Consider the following 27634-nt stretch of genomic DNA (forward strand, 5'->3'; position numbering starts at 1 on the left):
GAAGAACACTTGCAAGATTTGCATATGATTTGTGCAGTATTAAAGAACAAATTGACAAATATTCATGTGTATGACCTGGGAAACATATTATGAAAGTGGTGAATGCAAAGGGGAAAGAAAAATTTCATCTTGGTTACTGGCTACTTCAAAGCGTGGGGACATATCTTAGAGAGAAGACACTAAAGGCAGGTTTAGCAGATTGTTGTTGCTGTTAACAGAACCAGCTTCCTCCAAAATCTGCTCCTTACATTGGATACTAAGTCTGAACTAGTAAAAACGTACAGGCCATTCAATGGACCACTCAGCATGTTCTGGGTGCACCGCAGGAGCCCCATTCGGAACCCAACAAGCTGTGCCAAAAACCCGTCAAAAATGTAGCAATTGGCCCGGCACAATACGAGAAGCTGAAGAAAAATGGAAGAGCGTCAATGCATACCTAGAAGACTTGCACAGGTCCAAGGCAATATTTGGATTTTAATTTGCCATTAAAAAATAAATAAACCTCTGACCACCAACCAGATTTTGAGTGGCGATCCACAATTCACCAGGGGACGAGGCTGTTCAGAAGTTACTGAGCTACAGCTCCTATCATCCTTGACCGTTAGCCATCCAGATGAGAGTTGGGAATTCAACAACATCTGGATAGCAAAGCGTGTTCTCCATAACAGAGAGCACATGTTGTGGTGGGGACCTAAAGGCCACCCCACTGTTGTTGGGCAAATTGGCCACATGCAGTGATTGGGCAAGGAGGGTTGCTGGGGAGATTGTTATGTTGCTAAATGGTGGGAGGGGTCAGAGGTCTTAAATACAGGGCTCACAGCCTGGGGCCTTCTCTTGGGCTGCGTGCACCGGATCACCCGCCCACCCTCCCTGAAAAGGGGGGGCGGGTTCGTTGTCCTCTGACCTTGCTATGCCTGTCATGGGTTCGTCTGCCTTGGGGCAGGGGCCTGGTAGGAATTTTGTCCATTTGGCTGATTGGCTGTTGCCATTTGGTTTTTGCCTACTGCGTAGCGAATTGTCACAACTTGTAAGGTTGGCGGTTAGGCATTGGTTAAAATTGGTTGGTGGAGGGGTAAGTGCCTACCCCTCCAATGGTGGTGCTGCATAGGGAATTCCGTTAAATGAATCCAGGGGCTTGCCATCCCTTTCGTCCTGGTTGGTCCCTGGCATCAGACTTGGGCTGTGTAAGTCCCAGGGGGCATGAGGGTGAGAGATGAGGGACTGATGCCCAGCTTCATTTCTCCCCAATATGGTTCTCCCTGACTGGTTTCCTCTGGAATCCGGAAGTCAGTTCTGTCCCTGAGGCAAGGATAGATAGTCATAACCAATGCCTAAGCAACCACTCACGTGTGTGTATTTAAATAAAGTTGTGGCCAAATTCATGCCAAAAACCTTAAACAAAAATTGATGTGTGAAGTGTGAGTTACTGGGGTGGCCTGGGGGACCTCGACGCGCAACAGATTCCCCATCCCTGCCGTAAGACAGATGGTACAACCATGATGAAGCGCCAAGCACATTCTCAATCTATTTGCCGCATATCACGTGGAGATTTGTGGTACTGAAGCCACAGGTTTCTTTAGGATAGCGAGGAAAAGTGAAGTAAAGGGAAGCGTGCCACGCAAGTCATTTCAAGATGAAGCGCCCACCACTGATTCATATGCCCTGCAGTATACAACATTTCTCTCAATCATAGAGATATGGTAGTACTTCTTTATTAAGGAAGTAGTTTTTCTTATCTGAGAGACATCTTAGTTCAAATTATTCATGTTGATGCCATAAACCTGAAGAAACCTAATATGGGCTGAAAGGGTTTGCGGTAAAAAAAAAGACCCATAGTAGAGGAAGCAGAATTGAAAAACCATTAGGCTGCTTACAGTGAATTTGATTCAATCATAACCTCATTAAGAGTTTTCTATAAGCACTCGTCAGGGTTGCTTACATTTCTCATATATCTTAGTGGTCCATAATATGTATATTTGCAATTCAGATACACCCATCGTTAAAAGCATTCAATGTATTTGTGTTACATTGTTGCTGAGTCTAACTAAGCATTTTCTCCTTATAACCAGTGATGAAAGCTGTTACAAGAACAGAAGTCAGAACAATGAGTGCTACCGCACAACCGATGAGGAAAGGAAAAAATGGGTTATGAGCAGGATGGGGGGAAAATAAACCAAATTAGTGAGACAAGAGATGGAAACTTATAGTGAACACAAGAGTTCTAATCTAGGTAACAAAACGTTTCATGAGTGGTGCAACATCCTTCACAACCGGAATCGCAATCTTGGACACAACTGGGAACATTTATAAACATTTTGACAACCTTGTATTGTCACTATTACTGTATACACAACATACATTTTTAAGTCACAACACCGCAAAATACATTCACATTAACATTCTACTTTTTAAAGTGCTGAAAAATTAAAATTAAAAATTAAAACCTTAAGATTTTTTAAGTATCTACTCCATTAAACTTAAGTGTCCACAATTACTTTGGTTCCAACAATATCACACCTAATTTTATTTTAGCAGCAAAAAGGTGTTAAATGAATCTATTTTAAATTATTGTATCATATACACTATAAAGTTGCATTATAATGGGCTTCTCCGGGAGAAAGGGTAGGGTGCATATTTAACAAATAGATAGGGCCCATTTTTTTTCCAATTGTTCATGTTCCCATTTTCCCTTGAATCAGTAAGTTTGGACAATTGTGTTGCTATTCTTTTTAGTGTTATTATTTACCATAATTTTGCCCCAACCTTCATTTCTTGAAGCCCACCTTCCATTTGTAAGGCTCCTAGGACAGGTTGCAAAAACAATTCAATAAAAATACACGGATCAAACAGCTGTATCAAAACAATAAAACATTATATAAAATATATGACAATTACAAACAGTTATATATTGCAGAAGCAACCCATCCAACTGTTCGGGTTCCAGGCAATACCTTTAGCTCACAAGAACCTGAAGGAAAAGATTTTTTTTTCAATTGGTGCTGAAAGACCACTACCACAGGGGCAGACATCTCTGGGAAGGGAATTTTACATCCGGGATGTGGCAAAAATCTGTATAGTGCTGCAGTATAGTGGTACCTTGGTTCTCAAATGCCTTGAACATTTTTCAGAAGTCGAATGTCCGATGCGGTTGTCAGCTATTGTTTCCGGGGCACCTGGACCAATCAGAAGCTGCGCCTTGGTTTTCAAACATTGCGGAAGTCAAACAGACTTCTGGAACTGATGAAGTTGGGCGCTTTTGGTTTTTTTTGTGCTTTTGTTTTTGAGACTTTTTCAGTTAATTTGTATTTGTGACTGTTTAGCTACTGATCGATTGACTGATTGTGTGACTGCGGAAATGGATAAAAACCTCCCATCCAAACAATGACTATCATCAGTGCCGGTAAGGAAAAAAATAATTTTAATTTTTATATACTGTCTTATTTATTTTATAGTACAGTGCATTGATTATTGCCTTCATTTGATGGATCAATGGTCTCGTTAGAAAATAAAAGTCATGTTAAATTGCTGGTTTAGGGGTTGTTTTTGAAAGTCTGGTATGGATTAATCCATTTTGCATTACTTTCTATGGCTTGCCTTGGTTTTGGAACGCTTTGGTTCTGGAACAGATTTCCGGAATGGATTAAGTTTGAGAACCAAGGTTCCCCTGTACAGTAAATGGACAAAAGTACAGTACAAAGATTCACAAAATGTTTAGGGGTATGCGTCTGCCTGCATCCCCCCAGAAAAAACCACACCTGAACTCAGATTGATCCAGGTAACAAGAGTTATCCAGGAACACTTGGCCATTGTTCCATTGCAGTTCTTTTACCACTTTCTCCCCCAAAGGGGGATTGGTGATTGGTTATGGGGAAGAGAGGGGGAGAAGACAGGAAGATTCTTCTTTTGTGTGGCTGCATGTGTATGCAATAGAGGGACGCAGGTGGCGCTGTGGGTTAAACCACAGAGCCTAGGACTTGCTGATCAGAAGGTCGGCAGTTCGAATCCCTGCAACGGGGTGAGCTCCTGTTGCTGGGTCCCAGCTCCTGCCAACCTAGTAGTTTGAAAGCAAGTACAAGTAGATAAATAGGTACCGCTCCGGCGGGAAGGTAAACGGCGTTTCTGTGCGCTGCTCTGGTTTGCCAGAAGCAGCTGAGTCATGCTGGCCACATGACCCGCAAGCTGTACGCCAGCTCCCTTGGAGATGAGCGCTGCTACCCCAGAGTTGGCCATGACTGAGATTACAGAGTTGCTTTGAAGTTCAGGCCGTGGGAAGCCGCAAAATCAGAACTAAATTTGGAAGAGAATTGGATTTTTTTATTTTAGTTTTTTTATTTTAATTGGATTATGATTATGATTTGAATGTTAATTGGATGTTTTTATTGGAAAATTAATAAACGCTCTAACAAAAAAAATTAGTTGTCATCTGGTTTTAAGGGGAAATATCTTTTGGAAGTTTGGACTGAAGACAGCAAGACCACCTTATTTTTTGCAAGCACAGAACCGTGTGCATGTTTCAGTGAAGAACAGGGGGGTGGGAAGCAACCTCAAATATCTTATTTACTGCAATGTCTTGCACAGGTTTAATTTCCCTGCCCAAAGTGATACTTGGCCAATGAGAAAGGAACAAGGTACAATGCGCACCACATGGGGGACACATCTGTCATTGCAGCATTAAAAAAAGGGTTTGGTTTTGGAACGCTTTGGTTTTGGAACGGACTTCCGGGACGGATTAAGTTTGAGAACCAAGGTACCACTGTATTACATGCCACTTTGACTGACAGCAGTATGAGCAGAACTTCCCCTGCTTTTTGTTTAGTCTTTTAGTTGTGTCCGACTCTTCGTGACCCCATGGACCAGAGCACGCCAGGCACTCCTGTCTTCCACTGCCTCCCGCAGTTTGGGCAAACTCATGTTGGTAGTTTCGAGAACACAGTCCCACCATCTCATCCTCTGTCATCCCTTTCTCCTTGTGCCCTCCATCTTTCCCAACATCAGGCTCTTTTCCAGGGAGTCTTCTCATGAGGTGGCCAAAGTATTAGAGCCTCAACTTCACGATCTGTCCTTCCAGTGAGCACTCAGGGCTGATTTCCTTCAGGGTGGATAGGTTTGATCTTCTTGCAGTCCATGGGACTCTCAAGAGTCTCCTCCAGCACCATAATTCAAAAGCATTAATTCTTTGGCGATCAGCCTTCTTGATGGTCCAGCTCTCACTTCCATACATCACTACTGGGAAAACCATAGCTTTAACTATACGCACCTTTGTTGGCAAGGTGATGTATCTGCTTTTTAAGATGCTGTCCCCTGCTTAGAGTCGGCAAACAATGAGAGAAGAGCTCTTTAAAATACTTGGGCCACATGGGTCACTCAAAGTTAGACGCACAAATACCAAAGTCTTAAATTGTTCACACAGCGACACACAAGCAGAAATCATTTTCCACTGTGATGGTTTCATAGTAAGATATATGATGCAATCTTTATTTGGACACCCCCCCCCGGTTTCTCCTTTTAAATCTGCCACTCCACATCCTTTATGTAAATATACCGCATGAAAGAAGTGACAGAGATAATTAAATACTGGGGAGGCGAAGAATCCGTAAGAACATTTCTAGGCCAAAGTCAAAGGCAGTGTGCCCCGTGACAATGTTGGCAGGAATTCACCTAGAGGATGTGATCTGTAACAGATAAGCCCCCCCCCCCCACTTTCTATTAAAGAAGCACAGAGCAGGCATTAGACATGGTATTCATCATCTTTTGTATTCTAATAAAATCCTCACCAAAGAAATCATTCATTTCAATGGCTGAAGGAAAGAATGAGTATTTTATTGTTGTGATCTTTTTTCATGGAGGTTTTGAAGAGCTCTTCCACTTTTTGCGAGCACAAAGCTCCCTTCTTTTGTTAACGTTTCGCTCTAGCCATTTTAGCGTCGCTTCAGAGTCCTTAAAAGTATCTTCAAACCTATGGAAGATTTGTTCGCATAGAGCTAGGAATGTCTGTCCTACAAATTAAGGACAAGTAGATGGGTGTCTTGCTCCATTCTGAGCAGACAACGGGATACGCTTGGGGTGTGCTGATCTTGTCTTTTTTGCAAGTCAGGAAAGCTGAAGCTTAGGTGAGAACTGTAATAATGCTGGTCCAATAACCATAGTTTATAGGACCACAAAGAGGCCTTGTGAATTAACAGGCCAGGATAAAGGCACCGAAATGAAACATGCGAACGAGGAAGAGAATGGTGAAGGGTGAGGGTGTTGTTCATTCACAGTTCAATAAACTATTGTAGCCTTATTAGACTTTACCGATTGGTGGGCTCTGCGTTGCTCCTGGACAGGAGGAAGGAAGTCAAATGACACCGAGGGTTGGTTCAGAGAAAGAGTTCTTTATTTCTGCTCTCCGGAGCAGCAGAAAGGCACTTGCGTGGTGAGTCCACAGCAAGTCCAAAGAAATGAGAGATTTCATGCAGTATATATATCCTCCAGGCACCCTCTTCCCTCCTTCCCCAGGAATCCAGGCACGGCAGCTTGTACATGCAGGTTGATATCACAGATGTTCCTGCTCCGGTACTCTTAACCATAAAAGGGTTTTCCTTCCTGTACTTCTGACCATAAAAGGGTATTCCTGTTCCTATACTCTTTATCTTGGAGCAAGAGGTCACCAACTCCAAGAACACACTCTGGTGTTGTTCCCGGACTAGGTCTGTGCGTCAGAGTGTGGTAAGATAAGACCCAGACATGTCATCCCTACTCCACTGGAACAGCCAAGGTCATCCATTGCCGTGACTGATAAAGGAGAGAGCTTTGTTTATACAGCTGTGTTCTTGTTATGCATTTGCTCAACAGCTCAAGTTAATGCATTTTAGAAATGCTCCCTTGGAGAAAGAAGAAAAGGGGGTTTTGGGTCCCGTTTCAAACTGAAACTTCACTATGGTATATTATTAGCTCAATATTATTATACCAGCAAAGGGCCATGGAATGCCAGTCTCCTTTAAAGACCATTTCAGCCAGAGTCCGGTGTTGAAGGTACAGTGTTTCGCTAGTAGTGGACCCTGGTCAAGCACTCTTATATAACTTCTGTGACTTCATCCCATTGCTGGCAGGACTATAAGAAGACCTTCATCATCATCATCATCATCATTTGAACCTGGAGGCCTCAGGGCGGTTACAGAATAAAACCAAAATATAAAACCACAAAACACATAATCAAAATAAAAACAACAACCAATAACCCCCCCCCAAAAAACCCCACATTTTAAAAGGGGATAGGTTGTCAATCAAGTCAACCAAAGGCCTGGTTAAAAAGGAACATTTTGCCTGGCACGTAAAGGTGTATAATGAAGGCGCCAGGTGAACTTTCCTGGGGAGAGCATTCCACAGACGGGGAGCCACTGTAGAGAAGGCCCCGTTCTCATGTTACCACCATCCAGACTTCTCAAGGAGGAGGCACACGAAGAAGGGCCTCAGAAGATGATCTCTGGGTCCGGGTATGGAAAGAGGCAGTCCTTGAGATATGGTGGTTCTGAGCTGTTTAAGGCTTTATAGGTCAAAACCAGCACTTTGATTTGGGCCTGGAAACTAATTAGTAGCCAGTGCAGTCGGACCAGGATCGGTGTAATATGCTCAAACCGTCTTGCTCCGGTGAGCAACCTGTCCACTGAATTCTGCACTAGCTGAAGTTTCCGAACCATCTTCAGAGGCAGCCCTACACATAATGCATTGCAGTAATCTAACCCTGAGGTTACCATACATATCATACATTTATGGTGGAAGTGCAACAAGCTTACTGGGTTTTGGTGATACAGGTTGATCACGATCTACCGGTCGATCGTGGATGTGTCCCTGGTCAATCGGGTATTAAGGAAAGTGATTGCCTGTGTGATCTTTAATGATCCCCCCAAAAGCTCAACAACTCTGGGGCATCCCCCTCCCTAAAAAAGTTCAACACTTTGGTCACTTCTCATTCCTGGGAATGGGTAGATCACAGCCAGTTTTTTTATACTGGGAGTAGACCACAGTCTCTTGGAAGTTGGACGTGTCTAGTTTAGAGGAACTGGTGGGTAGGGGGATTAATTCTTGACACGTAATTTCTTTTAGAAAACGGAACTGTGAAATCCCCATCAATCTACCTCAAATCACTCAGAGATCTACTAGCAGATCCTGATCTAACTGCTGCTCATCACTGGTTTACAAGACACCTCAAGGAGAGATTGCAAAGGCTGCAAGTAGAAGCTCACCAATACCACAGAGGCTGCAGCTTGAACAAACGTCTCTACTTCTGAGTTCTCACTTCTAAAAAGGGTGAACTTAATGGACTCCCTGATCCTTATAGATAGTCAGCATTTTGATCACTGTTTCTTCAAGAGAGTGGGTGAAGATTCCAAGTGCTGGATAAGTCATTTCCTGCAATTTCTAAGGATCTATACTGTCATTTTACAGAGCAGTCAATTCCCCTTTATAACTAAGAACAGTATTTCTAGTACAATATTACAGTGGGGGGGGAAATTGAATTTGCTTTAGTATTAACCTCTTTCCTGAATGCTATCCCAAGGCATTTCTGAAACTCATTTATTAGACTAGCTTCACACTCACATTCTCTCCTCTCGCTTATCACAAGCTATCTGTAAAGGGACTATCCTTACAAAAAATAATGATTTTACATGTTACAGTTTCACAGCCAAACTTCGGTTCACTTAAATTCAATGTGTACCCTCAAGCAAACAACATTTGCAGCTCTAGGAAGGAGCAAAATGTATTTAAAGGAGGAAACGCATAAAATCAAGAGCAGAAAGGAAAAATTAAATATATTTTATGAATTTCATGCTAAGAATGGGAAGCCCAGTCTTAAGGTTGGAAAGCATGTACATGAATGCCTGAATGCAGATAGATAAAAATCTCACACCTACAGATGTGCATATCCACCCGAACATCTGCACTCCCCTATTCATGTTGTTTCTAATGTTGTTGTTTAGTTGTTTAGTCATGTCCGACTCTTTGTGACCCCATGGACCAGAGCACGCCAGGCACTCCTGTCTTCCACTGTCTCCCACAGTTTGGTCAAACTCATGCTGGTAGCTTCGAGAACAACGTCCAACCATCTCATCCTCTGTCTTCCCCTTCTCCTTGTGCCCTCCATCTTTCCCAACATCAGGGTCTTTTCCAGGGAGTCTTCTCATGAGGTGGCCAAAGTATTGGAGCCTCAGCTTCAGGATCTGTCCTTCCAGTGAGCACTCAGGGCTGATTTCCTTCAGAATGGATAGGTTTGATCTTCTTGCAGTCCATGGGACTCTCAAGAGTCTCCAACAGCACCATAATTCAAAAGCATCAATTCAATGTACCTAATTCAAATTTTTATAGCAAAAACTAGTGCTGTGCAAGGTAGAATTCTGCCACAAAAAGAAAAAAAAATCACCCTCAACTATTTTTAAAAAGATGAATAGAATTTTGACTTTTATTGCCTTTTTCTCCCCAAGGGCATAAGCTCCCCCCCCAAAAAAAATGCTCGCTATGATAGTTTCTAGGGGGTTATTACACAATATATGTAGAGGACCAGGGAAGAAGTGAAGTTGACTTGCAATTTCTGCGTGTGTTACCTTCTGGAGATAGCGTGGAAAGGCGAAATCATGTATAGCTAAAACCAGCTCTCCGACTTGCTTAGTGGGCTCTGCAAGGCTCTTCCAAGATCTCACAAGGCCATCTGGCATCTAGTGAGAGCCTTCCAGAGCCCACTAAACAAGTCTGAGAGCGTGAAAACTCTTTCTGCGCTGTTTTTCTCCAGGTAAACTTGAAATGGCTTGGCAAATGTTAAAATGTGTGCATGTTGTGAGTCGACTGTATTAAAATTGTATTGAAGCATCAGTTTGCGTGTCTCTTCTCTGTCATTGCCCTCCCACATTCAGCATGGTAGTCAATAGCGTCCAAACTGGAGGGGGTTGGGGTGTTTTCTTTTAATGGATTGGAGGTCAGGGTAGATCAGAACTCATAGATAAATGTGACCTCTTCCAATTCATACACTGCCTACAAAAATCAATTGGAATAAATAAATAGATTCAAGCCCAAGAACCTGATTGTATTGTATGGGCAGGCAGAGGGGAAGAGGTATAATGCAACTAAACAATTGAAATGAAGACACAATTATCTAATGTAAAAACAGGAGTCCTTCAATAATCACTAAAGCTTTGTTCGTGTTCTTTAAAAGATTATCTCCATTTCAGAATGAATCCTGTTCTTTCAATATTGCCAAGTATACGCTAAAAGGGAGGCAAAAGAAACCTCTCTTAAAAGTGTATACCATGGGTCAGAAAACTAAGGCCCGTGGGCCGGATCAGGCCCAATTGCCTTCTGGATCTGGCCTGCGGACGGTCCGGGAATTGCCGTGTAGATCGCCAGTGCATGCGTTCTTTCTCTCTCCCTCACACAGCGCCTCCGCCGCCACCTCCTCCCTCCTGGCTTCTCCCCACCCTGCCTAGAGGAGGAAGGGGGCTGGGCTTTGTTGGTGCCATTAGCAGCAGCCGCCATTTTAAGCAGCCCCTCTCCGGAGCCACTCATTGAGTTTTGTGGCTGAGAAGGAACTTGGACCTAAGTTTCTCCAATGCAGGTGCCACGCTTAATCAACAAAGCCACACTTGGGTTGTAAGCTCATAGATCCAAATACATGTACCCCAAGGATTAACTTACAACCAAACAGTCTAGATTTCAAATTAAATTTTTGCTTCGAAGGAAATAACACCAACAGTAAAATCTAAAGTCCGGATGTTTAAAAAAGGCCCATTTTCTCATAGAAATGAACTGAACGGTTTTTCCCCTTTAAGGGAATGAAGGCAACTGAGTACTGCATATTCACCATGCATGCCAATTACTTGATTAATATATTTTCAATAATGCATATATCAGCCATACAGCAAACTGTCCTATTTAGAGGAGTACCAGGATATAAATGTACATAATTTGATGAAAAAGTGTTTCTTTCGGAGGGTGTCTTTAGGAATTGACTTTAAAAAATAATGTCTATTTAGGAAAGTAAATATACTATTAAATAATTAGAAAGGGTTTGTTTATTTTTGGGTGTTTACATCTATTCAAATCTTACAAATCAAAACAATAGTGTAGAATACTAATTGCGTTGCAACATGGTGGAAAAACCCAGAAGCACTTTCTTTTATTGATTTGTTTAGCTCAGAAATAATTAAGTTTTATGCAACTGATATAACTCCTGCCAAGTCACACATTTTTGTCCACAATACTATTTTAATTATTCAATAAAAACATGGGGAAGTAGTTTTTAATTTCTCACATAAACGGAATATACTTTATTTCAATTCATAGGCTTGGTGAATTTATTTCTACAATCAGGAATTGTGTCTCTTCGTTGCTTTTCTGCTGGTTTATGAGCCCACCTGCGCTGCCCCTGGGGACTATGTAAAGCAGCACAGAAAGAATTCTAAATGGCAGAATGTTGTTATGGAGGCACCCTCGTGGCTTAGCAGTTTGCTGCATAAAACAGAGTTTGACTCCCTTAATGAAAACGTGAAAATTCAAGGAAGTCACTCTAAAAAAAATGTGAATATTTTCAATAACTGATTTTCTAAGGTACTTTCACTCTCTGCAGGTAACTTTTGTAGAAATAAAAAATAACAACGTGTGCCGTTCCTTTTAAACGATTATATCTACAACTACGTTTTCAAGGATGCAATGAGAAAGAAGATATAACATTCAGAAACTTGCAATAATTCCACCCAGTACAGTGGTACCTCGGGTTAAGTACTTAATTTGTGGGTTTTTTTAATGATATTTATTAAGATTTTTCCATTATCAAAAAAACCAAAGCAAAACACAAAAAAGAAAATGAAACAAAAAACGAAATTTAAAAACACATAAAATTCCAAGTCATTATTTTCAATAACCTATTTTCCTGACTTTCCCACACCTCCCCCTCTTGTATTCCAGTTCAAATTGTTGGTTCAACAAGTTCTTGTCCCCAATTTTTAACCTTTTTATATTTCAATCATTTTAGAAAAACCAATTTTAACTTTTAAACTTTCAACTTATAAATTTATAACTTATCACTTATAAACATCAATAATTATACATCTGTTCTTATTCTTAAAGCCTTTTTCTAAAGTCGACCTAAATTCCCTTCCACGATTTCCTCAATTCTCATACAAATAACAAAACAAAATAAAAGCAAAACAAATTATAATTATGTACCCTTTGGATTCCCAATCTCCACCCCCCCTTTCCCGGTTCCAATCCCCAATAATCGTCCATCAGTCAATCTGCTCTCAGCCTGGGGATCTCACGTCTGAGGCTCTCAATTCTCTCTCAGTTCCTCTCTGCCGGCTTTTTGGATAATCCTTAGTATTAAACACCAAATCTCAGAGAAGCTCTAGTCCAATAAAGTCCATATTTCTTCCAACCAGACCTCCATACTCAAAAGTGGAGCCTAAGTCTTGTTTCTTACTCTTTATAAGTCCAAATGTCCCGAAAGCTCCAACTTCCACCTTAATCAGATTTGTAATCCTTAGCTCTTCAGATCTCCACACAAGAAGATCTCTCCATTCTTCAGTCTCCAATTCAAACCAAATTTTCACCATCGAGTTCTTATTTTCCTTTGCAGCCATCATGCCAGGCCTCTGGCTCTCCTTTACCATCTGTAAAATTACAGCTCCTCCTTCCTTTTTCTCAGGAACACCATATATCTCTTTCTTCCCACTCTCAAAGCTCTCAAGTTTCTCTTCTTGTTCAGCTGCATGAGCTTCCTAAGTCGGTTCCTTGTCAGATTCAATGAATTTGTTTACTGTTAAGTCCAGAGTTGTAACATTTGTAGCCAAAACATCAATTTGGCCTTGTAACTTTCCCAAGAGAACAAAGACTCTGTCCAGTTCAGCTTGAATTTCCCCTCCTTCAGCCATTCTTGTAATGTCCCAAAACCCCCTCTAGAGGGATTTTGGTTACTTAGTGTTCTTTCCAGTTCAAATCCAAAAATCAAATTAGTTTGTATCAGTTCTTCCTTGTTTTCAACAAAATATAGTCAAATTGTAACAAGTATAGCCAGCAGAAGCAACAGAAACAAAGTTCTCTTTTTCCGTCTGACAGCTAATTTGACAGCTGTCAAACTCTTCCAATACCTTCAACAGGCTCTCTCGCGGATCACTCCCGGGTCCGGGGGGGTGGCACTTCAACTCCCAAAATTAGCTCTTATCCTCCAGTAAGATTTCTTTTAGTGCCAAATCGTGAAATTAATGTCTTTTGCCAAATAATAAAAGAAAAATTCTCTCGACCTTAGTTAGTAGGTCCTTGCTTTAGATTATTTACAGGAGGAGGAGGCTGACTTCCTGTTTACACCTCCCCCGATCATACCTAATTCCTCAAAAATTTTTCTTTAAAAATCCAATTTCCGTACTACTCACGGGTTGTTATTTTGAAGTCCAAATCACAAGAAGAAGTCAGCGCTCTCCGGCCATGGCAGCGCGGCTTCACTCCACAGGAGAAGCAGACGACTCACAGCACCGCGCTGCTCACCCCGTCCCCCGTTCTGGAGCCTTTAAAAAGGCTCCTTCGCAGGTCGGGGGGCGCAAATGGTGCCCGCTGAGTCACCAGGTTCACAGGCTTCTCCACCTGTGATTTTTAAGGGTCTCCGCGTCGCCGCAGCGGTACGACCCTAATCCTGTGGAGCCGATTCCCTCCTTTTGTTCCGGATGTCCGTTCTTAACCTGAAACTGTTCTTAACCTGAAGCACTACTTTAGCTAATGGGGCCTCCTGCTGCTGCCCCGCCACTGGAGCATGATTTCTGTTCTCATCCTGGAGCAAAGTTCTTAACCTGAAGCACTATTTCTGCATTAGCGGAGTCTGTAACCTGAAGCATATGTAACCTGAAGCGTATGTAACCCGAGGTACCACTGTATTTAAGAAAACAGAGGAACTCTTTCGTAAGTTAAGGGGGAAAGTATCTGTAAAAGATGCATAAACAGAAGGTACAATTGCCCACACACACACCCCGGCTTCCTACAGGCTTGTATTACTTGTGTAGTTTTACAAAACTGCAGTGCAAACTGAAACATACAAAGAGCACGCAATATTCACAACACGCAAGTAGTATGTCATGGACTGGTTGGATGCAAAGGAATGGTGGGAGAAACCACTAAGGAAAGAAGACTCAGAGCCTGGGGAGTTACGGTGGAACAACAATAGGTGATCAGAGGCAGAAGACTGGGAAGAGCAGGTGCTGGAAGCTGAGGGGGTAACAGGATTTAGTGAGCTGGGAGAGTCTTTGGCAGAGAGAAGTTCAGAATCGGAGGCAGAAGCTGAAGCAGGGGAGGAGGGAGGCCAAGAGGCAGAGAGGAGTCAGGCTGGTGAAGAGTCATGGGTGTCCCCTTCCCCTGCTGTGACAAGCTCCCCTGGTCTCCCAGAACAGGAAGAGACTTGAAGAAGAGAGATGTGCAAACACAGTCTCTGACTGGAAAAAAAAAAACTTGTAGAGGAGGGGACTAAGGCAGCTGTGGGGAGGCTTCAGTCTCAGAAACTGCTTCATGGGGGCAAGACCTACTGGAGATGAGTTGCTGTGCCAATAATAAATAATAATAATAATAATTTATTTATACCCCGCCCATCTGGCTGGGTTTCCCCAGCCACTCTGGGTGGCTTCCAACAAAAGATTTAAAAATCAGCCATTAAAAACTTCCCTAAACAGGGCTGCATTCAGATGTCTTCTAAACATCAGATATTTGTTTATTTCTTTGACATCTGGTGGGAGGGCGTTCCACAGGGTGGGTGCCACTACCGAGAAGGCCCTCTGCCTGGTTCCCTGCAACTTCACTTTTCACAGTGAGGGAACCGCCAGAAGGTCATCGGAGCTGGACCTCAGTGTCTGGGAACAATGATGGGGATGGAGACGCTCCTTCAGGTATTCTGCGCCAAGGCCGTTTAGGGCTTTAAAGGTCAGCACCAACACTTTGAATTGTGCTCGGAAACATACTGGGAGCCAGTGTAGGTCATTCAAGACCAGTGTTATATGGCCTCAGCAGCCACTCCCAGTCACCAGTCTAGCTGCCACATTCTGGATTAGTTGTAGTTTCCGGGTCACCTTCAAATGTAGCCCCACGTAGAGAGTGTTGCAGTAGTCCAAGCGGGAGAAAACTGGAGCATGCACCACACTGGCGAGACAGTCTGCGGGCAGGGAGGGTCACAGCCTGCGTACCAGATGGAGCTGGTAGACAGCTGCCCTGGACACAGAATTGACCTGTGCCTCCGTGTTCAGCTGTGAGTCCAAAATGACTCCCAGGCTGCGCACCTGGTCCTTCAGGGGCACAGTTACCCCATTCAGGACCAGGGAGTCCCCCACCCCTGCCCACCCCCTATCCCCCCAAAACAGTACTTCAGTCTTGTCAGGATTCAACCTCAATATGTTAGCCGCCATCCATCCTCCAACCTGACATGCCTGACACGCTTGCATGGATCGTGTTTCTGCTCACAGAGAGTTAACACCAGCTTTCATGGTGTGATTTATCGCCTCTGATATAGTAAGTAGGCAGGCCATAGCTTGGTGGTCGACTACGAACATATGTATGCAGAAAAGGTCCCAGGTTCTATCCCTGGCACTGAAAGAACTTGCAGGACTTTAGATGGTTGGGGTCATGGGACAGCCGTGTGTGTGCACTGGTGTCTTTGCAGAGAGGAAGAGGTATCATTCACGTTCTAATTTTGGGAGGTGCCTGCCGGTCAATGTGCACAGTATTGAACTAGATGGGCCAATGGGTTTGACTCAGCATAAGTCAGCTTCCTTCACAAATGCATTCTGAACAGATGTCTAAGAAGCTTCCGCGGCAGGAACAGAACATGTTGTAGAATTCTATGTAAGGATTTTGAATATTCATGGAGAAATTAGTTGTTGCCACACAACCTAAAAACAAAATTTTGGAGGTTTTCTTCCTTACTCATTTACAGAAGGTCAATTAAAATATTTCCATTATGGGACTCTATGGTGTCATTTTGAGAAGCCAATCCTCACTGCAAAGCATTCTGATTCATCGCATTCTTAAAAGATGGCAGGGCTGAATAATCTATTATTGTCTCTTTTGCCAAGTCTATTATCACTGAAGTCTGGTTAGCTTCCTCCAACTCAATGCGCTTAATTTTTAAAGAAACCACTTATCTTATCCCACTGATCTTATCCTACCTTTATACACCATTGTTTCATAAGAATTTGGACAATTTGATAAGCGTAAAAGTAAAGGTAAAGGGACCCCTGACCATTAGGTCCAGTCATGACTGATTCTGTGGTTGCGGCGCTCATCTCACTTTATTGGCCGAGGGAGCCAGCGTACAGCTTCCAGGTCATGTGGCCAGCATGACTAAGAACCAGAGCAGCGCATGGAGAACCAGAGCAGCGCATGGAAACGCCGTTTACCTTCCCCCCAGAGCGGTACCTATTTATCTACTTGCACTTTGATGTGCTTTCAAACTTCTAGGTTGGCAGGAGCTGGGATTGAGCAACAGGAGCTCACCCCGTCGCGGGGATTCGAACCGCCGACCTTCTGATCGGCAAGTCCTAGGCTCTGTGGTTTAACCCACAGCGTCACCCGCGTCCCTTTTGATAAGAGTAGAGTGTAGGCTTCCAAAAGCAAAAACAGGAGACTTCATTTTCAACCTACTAGGTGTTAAGAACAAGCAACTCTTGATACATGTACTGGAAAAAATGTGCAGCAAACAGTTGAGAGGAGCCTGGTGTTCTCAAGTCAGGGGGTATTTGCAGCTGCTGCCAAGTCAGGAAAGCGAAAGAAGAAGCTTCATGTGAATGAAAGGAAGGTGACAGAGAGCCATATGCACACCTCTAAACCTTGGTTTATTACCCCTCTTAAGGCTCCCAAACTATTTGAATTCCTTAACTTCTTCGGCTCATAGATATGCCTTTGTAAAGGCAAGATTCAACACCTTCCCATCGAACGTGCTGAGAAATAGATTCTCCAATGGACAGATATCGCTCTTATGTGATTGTAATTGTGGGGCACCGGAATCGTTGCATCACATAATTTTTGATTGTGCATTTCACTCATCGGCCAGGAGCAAGTTTCTTGCTCAATATCTAAAGGGAATTGCCGATGATACGAATGAAGCCAAACTGAGATATCTATTAAATGATGATGACCCCCTAAGATCACTCATGGTTGCCAGATTCTTGATCAGCGTCCTATCCCTAAAGAAGAGAAACGGACTCCTGTGCGGCTCGGATAATCCCTCTAAACTATGATCTATGTTTTAGGATGTAATTAGGTGATATCACCATTGATGTCTTCTACTAATTTATGAGTAGAGGGCGATGTTTATGTTACAAATTTATTGTAATGTATGATGTTGGTCTTCTGTTTTTGTTTTGCTTTGGTTCTTGTCTGTTTTTTGTAAGTTTTGGCGGTTTTAAATTTGGAGGTTTAAGTACATTATGTTGGTATGGGAAACTGTCGTGTGATGGGCCAATGGCCGTAATAAAGTTCAATACAATACACACTTAATGGTTCTCCTGCAGCAATTCCTAGCATGGCTGACTTGTATCAGCCATCCAGCCTCCCCTGAATAAGCCACACTACAGAAGTCCTTGTTAGAGGAAAAATCCATGATCATCATCAAGCTCTGGTGGCTTCTTGTTGGTCAGACAGATGATGGGGCAGAGTGTGGACCTTTTGATTGACCCAGCACAAAGATTCTTATTTTAAGTACACACACTGTTCTTGTGCACACAAACCTGGCAACTGCTTCTCATATTTTCATTCAAAAGTATTGGTTAAAATAAAATAAAATAACTGATATTTTTCCCCATACCTTGTAAGCAGCACCTCCGTGGATAATGGATTTGATGAAGATCCCTAGGTCAGCCCCAGTCTCACGAGATTTGTTGCCCTTTAAGCTCACACCAAGTCCGGCCGAACCCGAGTCATTCAGAGGAATCTCAAAGGTCAACTGCTCTGTGGTGTCAAGCGAAAGAGCGCTGCAGTAGGGTTCTCCTTTCTGTTAGACAAAGAAGCAGAACATCTGCATAAACAGACAGGAGTTAAATAAATGCCTACTTCTCAGGTGCCCTGTTCTGCATTTTGCATGTCAATGATTTGAGAGGCATACACCGAGGGAAAGGAGGCATATTATTTGATTCTCTTTTTTTAAAACAGGGTCAATTGCAAATCATCATGAAAGAAATGCCCCCCCCCCCCAATTGGATCAGAGGTTATTTATATTACAATACAAATATAATTAAAATTCTCCAAGTTTCCATAAGCAAAAGTGAGATACAGAGAAGTATGGGTGGGTGTGAAGCCAAGGTATAATAATAATAATAATAATTTATTATTTATACCCTGCCCATCTGGCTGGGTTTCCCTGGCCACTCTGGGCGGCTTTCAACAAAATATTGAAATACAATAGTCTATTAAACATTAAAAGCTTCCCTAAACAGGGCCGCCTTCAGGTGTCTTCTAAAAGTCAAATAGTTGTTTATTTCCTTGACATCTGGTGGGAGGGCATTCCACAGGGTGGGTGCCACTACCAAGAAGACCCTTTGCCTGGTTCCCTGTGACTTCACTTCTCACAGTGAGGGAACCGCCAGAAGGCCCTCAGAGCTGGACCTTAGTGACCAGGCAGAACGATAGGGGTGGAGACGCTCCTTCAAGTATACTGGACCGAGGCAGTTTAGGGCTTTAAAGGTCAGCACCAACACTTTGAATTGTGCTCAGAAACGTACTGGGGGCCAATGTAGGTCTTTAAAGACCAGTGTTATGTGGTCTCAGCGGCCACTCCCAGTCTAGCTGCCGCATTCTGGATTAGTTGTAGTTTCCGGGTCACCTTCAAAGGTAGCCCCACGTACAGCACATTGCAGTAGTCCAAGCGGGACATAACTAGAGCATGTACCACTCTGGTGAGACAGTCCGTGGGCAGGTAGGGTCTCAGCCTGCGCACCAGATGGAGCTGATAAACAGCTGCCCTGGACACAGAATTGACCTGCGCCTCCATGGACAGCTGTGAGTCCAAAATGACTCCCAGGCTGCACACCTGGTCCTTCAGGGGCACAGTTACCCCATTCTGAACCAGGGAGTCCTCCACACCTGCCCGCCTCCTGTCCACTAAAAACAGTACTTCTGTCTTGTCAGGATTCAACCTCAATCTGTTAGCCGCCATCCATCCTCCAACCCTCTCCAGACACTCACACAGGACCTTCACTGCCTTCAATGGTTCTGATTTGAAAGAGAGGTAGAGCTGGGTATCATCCGCATATTGATGAACATCCAATCCAAACCTCCTGATGATCTCTCCCAGCGGCTGCATGTAGATGTTAAAAAGCATGGGGGAGAGGACAGAACCCTGAGGCACCCCACAAGTGAGGGCCCAGGGGTCTGAACACTCATCCCCCACCACCACTTTCTGAACATGGCCCAGGAGGAAGGAGCGGAACCACTGTATGAAAGTGCCCCCAGCTCCCAGCCCCTCTAGACGGTCCAGAAGGATGTTATGGTCAATGGTATCAAAAGCCGCTGAGAGATCCCCTAATCCAGACCCCAAAGGAACACCCACGTTTTCATCCCACCAATGTTATTCACAGCACTGCTTCTTCCATGGTTTTGTTTTTTTGTTGTTTTTACTGCTGCTCTTTCAGTTTCTTCATAGTCAGACTCACTCGTTGAGCCCAGATAACCAGGAAGATGCAAGCAGCATGACATCACAACATGACTTTTCCAAACCCCCTCCCCCTTCCTGCCATTCCCGCACCACTCTGCTCAGGTGGAAGTTGCAAAGTTACAAAGCAGGTTACACATCTGATTGGAAGCCCTGGTGGTCTTAACGCCAATGTGAGGACTGTGAAATCAACTGGCAACTAATGCAATGTAAATGAAACAGTTTATTTATTTATTTTATAAAATTTTTATTAGTTTTTCAACATATAATATAAGACAATACAAACAACAAACACTAACAAACAAACATATAAACATGTATAATTTCAAAAAAAAAATTTCATATACCCAATTTCAACGACTTCCCCATGCCTCCCTTTTCTGCATCCGTGTTTTAAACTTTTTTCAGCAACCCCTGGTCCGAATTACTTATAAATTCCTTTCTATAACCCTTTTCTTTCCTCTTATCCAGTCATATCTCTGCAAATCTGCTATACTTTACCCATGACATTTTAACACTCAGTAATTTTACAAGAATTTTTAAGATAAAGTTTAAATTTCTTCCAGTCTTCCTCCACTGTCTCTTTCCCTTGGTCACGGATTCTGCTTGTCATCTCTGCTAGTCCCATATATTCAATCACCTTCGTCTGCCACTCTTCCAGCGTGGGTAGTTCTTGTATCTTCCAATACTTTGCTAGTAGAACTCTTGCTGCTGTTGTAGCGTACATAAAGAACGTCCTGTCTTTCTTTGACACCAATTGGCCTACTATGCCCAGGAGAAAAGCCTCTGGTTTTTTATGAAAGGTACACTTAAGCACCTTCTTAATTTCATTATATATCGTTTCCCAGAAGACCTTAATCCTTGGGCACGTCCACCAAAGGTGGTAGAAAGTACCTTCAGCTTCATTACATTTCCAGCATTTGTTATTGGGCAAGTGATAAATTTTTGCAAGCTTGACTGGGGTCATGTACCACCTATAAATCATTTTCATAATATTCTCTCTTAAGGCATTACACGCCGTAAATTTTATACCGGTGGTCCATAACTGTTCCCAGTCAGCAAACATAATGTCATGACCAATGTCCTGTGCCCATTTAATCATAGCTGATTTAACCGTTTCATCCTGTGTATTCCATTTCAGCAGCGAGTTGTACATTCTTGACAGATTCTTAGTATTGGGTTCTAACAATTCTGTTTCTAACTTTGACTTTGCCACCTGGAAGCCAGTAAATGAAACAGTTTAGCCTATGTGATGCTGCCACAAGGAGAGTTCAGAGGTTAGCCCAGCAGTTCCTGTCCTCACGCTAAATGGGCAAACACGTTCACCTCTATTTGAAACAAAATAACCAACAGAACAACTGTTCTGCATGAACACTTCTACACATAATCTTTGACTTGGTCCTAGTCAAGAGTGCCAATCAGGATGCTCCCCCAAAATCTCTTTTGTGGACCACCACTGAAATTGATGAACTATGAAAGAAAGTAGTTTCCACCCCGAAAACCCTTGATCAGGTGCTCCCACAATGCAATTAAAACCTACTATTTTTAGTCCTGTGGAAAACTAAAATAAATAATACACTTTTAATCTGGAAGCCTCCATATGGGGGAGGGGGGGAGATATGCAAGGTCTACTGAACCTCAATTCCAATAAGTATCAAGAGCAAATATTTAATATATTTAATCATATGACAAAGTTAATGCATTTCATTTAATTGGAAAACATAAAAGTGGCCCGATGTTGACATTAGTAATTTTTGTCTGATCTAGCTATCCATTTCCCTTGTTCTTTGTTAACTTTTCTGATATATATTTTTAAATAAAAATAAAAGATGCTCGTGTGCAAGTCTGAGTCCTTCAGAACAGAACTGTCCAACTAGTACTGTTGGAAAATGAATGTTACTTTGCAATCACTGAGTTATAAAAGCTCCCACTTTCAAGAAATAACAATAATCTAGTAAAGGAAATATTTTTGGGTTTCTGACATTCTGATTTTGAAAAACTAACTCAGCTCTAGATCACTGCAGTTACAAGTAGTTTTGTACAAAAAAAACCACAAGGCCAAATGGAAATCTGTTGAAAAGTAAATCAGAAAACACACATGCACTGTGGTTAGATCAGAGCCAACTGCTCATCGTTTTTCCCAGCTATAAAACCACCTTTAGATAGTTTACTGTTCTGAAGTTGACAGAACTGGGTGCATTTTTATTAGACCGTATAAATATTCTGTATGTGGGTTGTGTCTAGCACTGCCTAGGTTTGAGCAGAGCAAACTTACACCTTCCTCTCCTTCGCACTTTAGCCTTCTGTGCGCCCTCAAAATCTGCTTGGGATAGCTGAGGATTTAATCTCTCTCTCTTCTTTCTTCATAACAGACTATCCTTCCCTTGGCCTTTTTTCCAATTCACTTTTTTTAGCCATCTAGTAGCCACATCTTCCAACTCTCCCACCTCTATCCAATTTATTTATAACATGTCTCAAGATAAGGACTGGGATGCAAATTCCTTCTTTCACATCTTATGCAAAGCCACTAAAGCTTCTTCCCTTTGAAAAGCAAAACACATGACACACAATATCACAAACTGTTTTGCAAAGTTCTTTCCACTCAGCTGTGGCATGCATGTGGCATGCTAACTCAAGTAAAGGTAAAGGACCCCTGGACGGTTAAGTCCAGTCAAAATTGACTGTGGGGTGCAGCACTCATCTAGCTTCAAACCAAGGGAGCCGGCGTTTATCTGCAGACAGATTTCCAGGTCATGTGGCCAGCATGACTAAACTGCTTCTGGTGCAATGGGACACCGTGACAAGTGCCAGAGCACACAGAAACACCGTTTACCTTCCTGCCACAGCAGTACCTACTTGTCTACTCGCGCTGGTATGCTTTTGAACTGCTAGGTTGGCAGCAGCTGGGACAGCGCAAGGGGAGCCCAACCCGTCATAGGAATTCGAAGAGGCTCAGTGGTTTAGACCACAGTGCCACTCGCGTCCCTGATGTGTTAGTATTACGTAGAACTGAACATGCACTTGAACAGCTGTGTTACCATAAGGCAGGTTGCACTTTGAAAACCTCTGGCACTGATGTGCGGATTCAAAGTGCCCACCTTATGATCGTCAAGCCCAAGAGGCTCGGTGGTTTAGACCACAGTACCACGTCCAAGCACCCTTGGTATCTTTAGATCCTGGCCAGGAGATAATAACACAGATTTATCTATCTAGTGGAATTTTAAATATTCCCTCCCCCCCCCAACAGTTTTGACGCAATGTTCAAAATTAATACGATAATAAAAGCACAACGTGATAAAATAAATGCAGCTGAAAACACACATGAGCTAAACAGATCAGATATTGAAACAGCACCAGATAAGGCTGGGATACATGGAGAAGTGTGAAGGAGTTGTAAGGGATCATACTGTGAAAAGCTGTCCAATTTTTCTTTTCTTGTCAATTCAACAAAAAGCAGAGCGGCGGTGGGAAGGCCATCATGGACCCGAGGTAATTCAACTCTATATACACACCTATTTCAGGAAACATTGAAGCTGTTCTGATCTGCCTGTCTCCGCAGTGGTGGCTGCAGAGTCCCTTGCGACTGGTCGGGCAGAAGGCAGGGAGACCAAGAGCAGATGGCTCCAGAGCCGAAGACAGGGAGAGCCAACTAACTCACTTTGTTCCATGTGGAGTTGTACAAGGCCAACACTGAGCCGAAGGAGGAGGAAACTGTCAGACAGGGTGACCCACTGCACTGGCTGTAAATAAGAAAGTAGGCGGACTTGTCTACAGGGAGACTGAAGTTGGTGGGAGCCTAATGGACCATTGTGCAACTGGAGACAAGCAACACAAGCAAAGCAACAGAGCAGGGCAGTGACTTCAGCACTATGGACAGCTCCCAGTGACTACAATGTCCAAGAAATGCTGGAGTGAAACTGATGAGCCTGGGTGTGCAAGTCCAATCCTTCTAGGCTCCACCCCCTTGCTGGAAAAATGTAGATTCTTAAAGGGGCAATAACAGATATTTTGTTCAGACTACACTGGTAGCTCGCCAAAGAATTATGGTGCTGGAGGAGACTCTTGAGAGTCCCATGGACTGCAAGAAGATCAAACCTATCCATTCTGAAGGAAATCAGCCCTGAGTGCTCACTGGAAGGACAGGTCCTGAAGCTGAGGCTCCAATACTTTGGCCACCTCATGAGAAGAGAAGACTCCCTGGAAAAGACCCTGATGTTGGGAAAGATGGAGGGCACAAGGAGAAAGGGACGACAGAGGACGAGATGGCTGGACAGTGTTCTCGAAGCTACAAACATGTGTTTGACCAAACTGCGGGAGGAAGTGGAAGACAGGAGTGCCTGGCATGCTCTGGTCCATGGGGTGAAGAAAAGTTGGACACGACTAAACGACTAAGCAACAACAATGGTAGCTCGGTCTACAAACAGTCCTGTTAACGAACTATTCAGGCAACGAACTCTGCAAAACCAGACGTAGGTGTTCCAGCTAGTGAACTTCGCCTCGGAAGATGTACGGAAGCTGAACGGTGGAAGGGCACTGGCGGTGGGAGGCCTCAGTAGGGAAAGCACGCCTCGGTTTAAGAATGCTTTGGTTTAAGAAGGGACTTCCGGAACGAATTAAGTTCATAGATCGAGGTACCACTATATTATGTATTTTCACTTTTCCCATGACAAGAATATGAATAAAATGCTGTGTTATACGGATTTGGGAAAAGAGGTTTTATTGAATAATTAAGCTATAGCACCACTATGGCAGGGATCCTACTGACCTCAAAGTCCATCTCTTCCATTAACATATAAGCAATACAATAGAAGCTTCTTGGGAAACTTTTGCAGATAGCTGTACCCATCTGTCGAAGCACCACTTGTACATCTTCGTACAGACAAGTGCACCTGTGTGTTTACTTGCTTTTTTGCCAAGTTATTTTATTGTACCAAATTGCTAACTTTACTTCCCACTTCCAATGGAGCAACAGAATTAATTGGAGCACAGCAATTATCTCAATTTATATAACGTGCTTGTGTAACAACAAATATTATGCACACCTGTTCATATCTATCACCGGAATGTTCTCCATTTCCATCTGCAACAATTTTATTATGGGTATTTTAATAAATACTTAGTCTGAACACGCCAAACCTTTGATCACAATAAATCTCAGTGTAGCAGAATCTAAAAAGCAACAATACAGGAGAGTAGTGTTCTTTTTAAAAAATAATAATAAGGACAATTTAGAGGATTTTGGGAACAAACTGTTCTAATTCTAACTGTTCTCCTAAATAAATACAGAGCTAAGTGATTGGATTACCAAAATAAACATAGCGCCAAAAACAACATGACACACAAATTTAGGTGCTCAAGTGTTTCATGTTTTTCCTAAGATTTATTAGTTTATTAAAAGGGAGTGAATGCATGCATTAGTTCTTTGCACCAATCTGTTGGGTTATCGTCAGACTGTGTGGGCATGCTATCAGTACCAAAATAGAGTTGTTAAAATGTGTTGAAGCGAGACGACAGATATAAATATACTAAATCATTTTCAAGTATTAGGTTTCCTTCAGCTCTCCTCTTACATCCAGTTTGGAATCCATAATATTTCGCAGCTATTTACCTCACTGGAGCTCTCTGGAAAGCAAGTAAGTGGTTTGCACAAAGCTCTGAAATTTAGGGTGGGCACTTTCACAATGCCAAAAGAAGACTGCAACGCCAAATAAAAGAAGGGGGCCACATTTGCATAACATTTGCATGTCCTAATTTATATGTATAGGTGCATTATTTGGAAATAATGACTATAATTAAAATAGAACTACAATATACCCACCACAATGAAGGCTGTGACTCGGTGACCTATGTTTATGCTTGGTCTGCGCTCCAAAGTCCCTGCTCTCTTTTCAAACTGAACAGCCCTTAGAGGTCTGCCTCTGTAAAGTATAATGCATGGGTAGGCAAACTAAGGCCCGGGGGCCGGATCCGGCCCAATTGCCTTCTCAATCCGGCCCGCGGATGGTCCAGGAATCAGTGTGTTTTTACATGAGTAGAATGAGTCCTTTTATTTAAAATGCATCTCTGGGTTATTTGTGGGGCATAGGAATTCATTCTTTTTTCCTCTTCAAAATATAGTCCAGCCCCCCCACAAGGTCTGAGAGACAGTGGACCAGACCCCTGCTGAAAAAGTTTGCTGACCCCGGTATAATGAATGACAATCCTATTTAACTATCGTATCTGAAGAAGTGTGCATGCACATGAAAGCTCATACCAATAACAAACTTAGTTGGTCTCTAAGGCACTACTGGAGGGACGCGGGTGGCGCTGTGGGTAAAAGCCTCAGCGCCTAGGGCTTGCCGATCGAAAGGTTGGCGGTTCGAATCCCCGCGGCGGGGTGCGCTCCCGCTGCTCGGTCCCAGCGCCTGCCAACCTAGCAGTTTGAAAGCACCCCCGGGTGCAAGTAGATAAATAGGGACCGCTTACCAGCGGGAAGGTAAACGGCGTTTCCGTGTGCGGCTCTGGCTCGCCAGAGCAGCGATGTCACGCTGGCCACGTGACCCGGAAGTGTCTGCGGACAGCGCTGGCCCCCGGCCTCTTGAGTGAGATGGGCGCACAACCCCAGAGTCTGTCAAGACTGGCCCGTACGGGCAGGGGTACCTTTACCTTTACCTTTAAGGCGCTACTGGAAGGAATTTTTTTAATTTTGTTTCAATCCTATCTAAATTACTGTAAGTTAAAAAATAATAATTGTACACCAGCTAGTTTAGGAACAATCCATTCTGATCTCATTCTCCTCACATCAGGTTTTCTTATCCGTGGAACATAACACACTCATACATTCTTAGCAGTGAGATTAGTTTCATTACCTTCACAGTAATGAAAAAACAGGCTTGATCTGCTTTAACTTCAGGAATAGAAAGCCATTAGTAAAATTTCAACAATGAAGCAGCTGCTTATGGATACAGCATCTCATTGCAGAGGCTGTGTTTGCTGTGGCCATTAGGTGACAAGAGAAACACCCTCTGCTGGGAGGGCGTTTCACAGGGCAGGCGCCACTACCGAGAAGACCCTCTGCCTTGCTCCTTGTAACTTCACTTCTTGCAATGAGGGAACCGCCAGAAGGCCCTCGGCGCTGGACCTCAGTGTCTGGGTTAAACGATGGGAGTGGAGATGCTCCTTCAGGTATACTGGACCGAGGCCATTTAGGGCTTTAAAGGTCAGCACCAACACTTTGAATTGTGCTCCAAAACATACTGGGAGCCAATGAAGATCTTTCAGGACCGGTGTTATATGGTCCTACCCAGATAGTTCCCTGCCACTGGCCCAGGTGCTATGTATTTGCTGAATTACTGCAGTGTGCTTTCAAACACAAATCTAGCTTTTAATTCCAAGCTTCTTCAGGAATATCAAGTGATATTTTAACAGACTCCTGGGAGATTACTGCAGGGCATGCTTGAATTGCACACAATGCAGGAGTACTTACAGTAAAGCCCATATTAGTTACTGGTACAAATACAGGACTCGAGAAGAAGGTCCTGCCTTCAGTATTGCATTTCCCACCCCAGCTGTTCTCCTCCAGTCCAGCCCTTACTCTCCAAGTACACTTCCTTCTCCATTTACCGTATTTTATTTCCTTCCAGCTACGCTTCAGAAGTCTACCTCTGCACTTGGGGATGGCAGCTTGCAGCTAGCTAGCTATGTCACAATGGAAGCAAAAAACCAAACAAAGACCGAAGTTGACAAAGAAAACACTAGTTTAACACACACCATAGCATGATACAGGGAAACTAAAATGTCATATACAGAGGAAAGTACATTTCTCATATTTAAAAAGCAGCAATGCAATCGACCGTATTTTTCTGTGTATAAGATGACATTTGCTAAAAAAAAAAGCAAAAATTGGGTGTCGTCTTATACATGGATAGTGAATGCAGAGGGGGGATGTGTGATGAATGGCAGCAGCAAGCAGGAGATTGGCAGCGGTCACTGGGCAGGTGATTAGTGGCTGTG

At 43.2% G+C, this 27634-nt stretch overlaps 1 protein-coding gene across 3 annotated transcripts in view; it reads right to left on the reverse strand.

Annotated features, from left to right (window-relative positions):
- PARD3B (par-3 family cell polarity regulator beta) overlaps positions 1-27634 on the reverse strand; it is a 617714-nt gene that overhangs the window by 389593 nt on the left and 200487 nt on the right. For all 3 annotated transcript variants that reach the window (XM_053366051.1, XM_053366062.1, XM_053366043.1), the window contains exon 11: positions 17801-17986. In XM_053366051.1, coding sequence (XP_053222026.1) covers positions 17801-17986 — 186 coding nt within the window. The remainder of the gene's footprint in view (positions 1-17800; positions 17987-27634) is intronic.

This window comes from Podarcis raffonei, chromosome 1 (assembly GCF_027172205.1).
Source record: "Podarcis raffonei isolate rPodRaf1 chromosome 1, rPodRaf1.pri, whole genome shotgun sequence".
In the NCBI taxonomy this organism is placed as follows: Eukaryota; Metazoa; Chordata; class Lepidosauria; order Squamata; family Lacertidae; genus Podarcis; species Podarcis raffonei.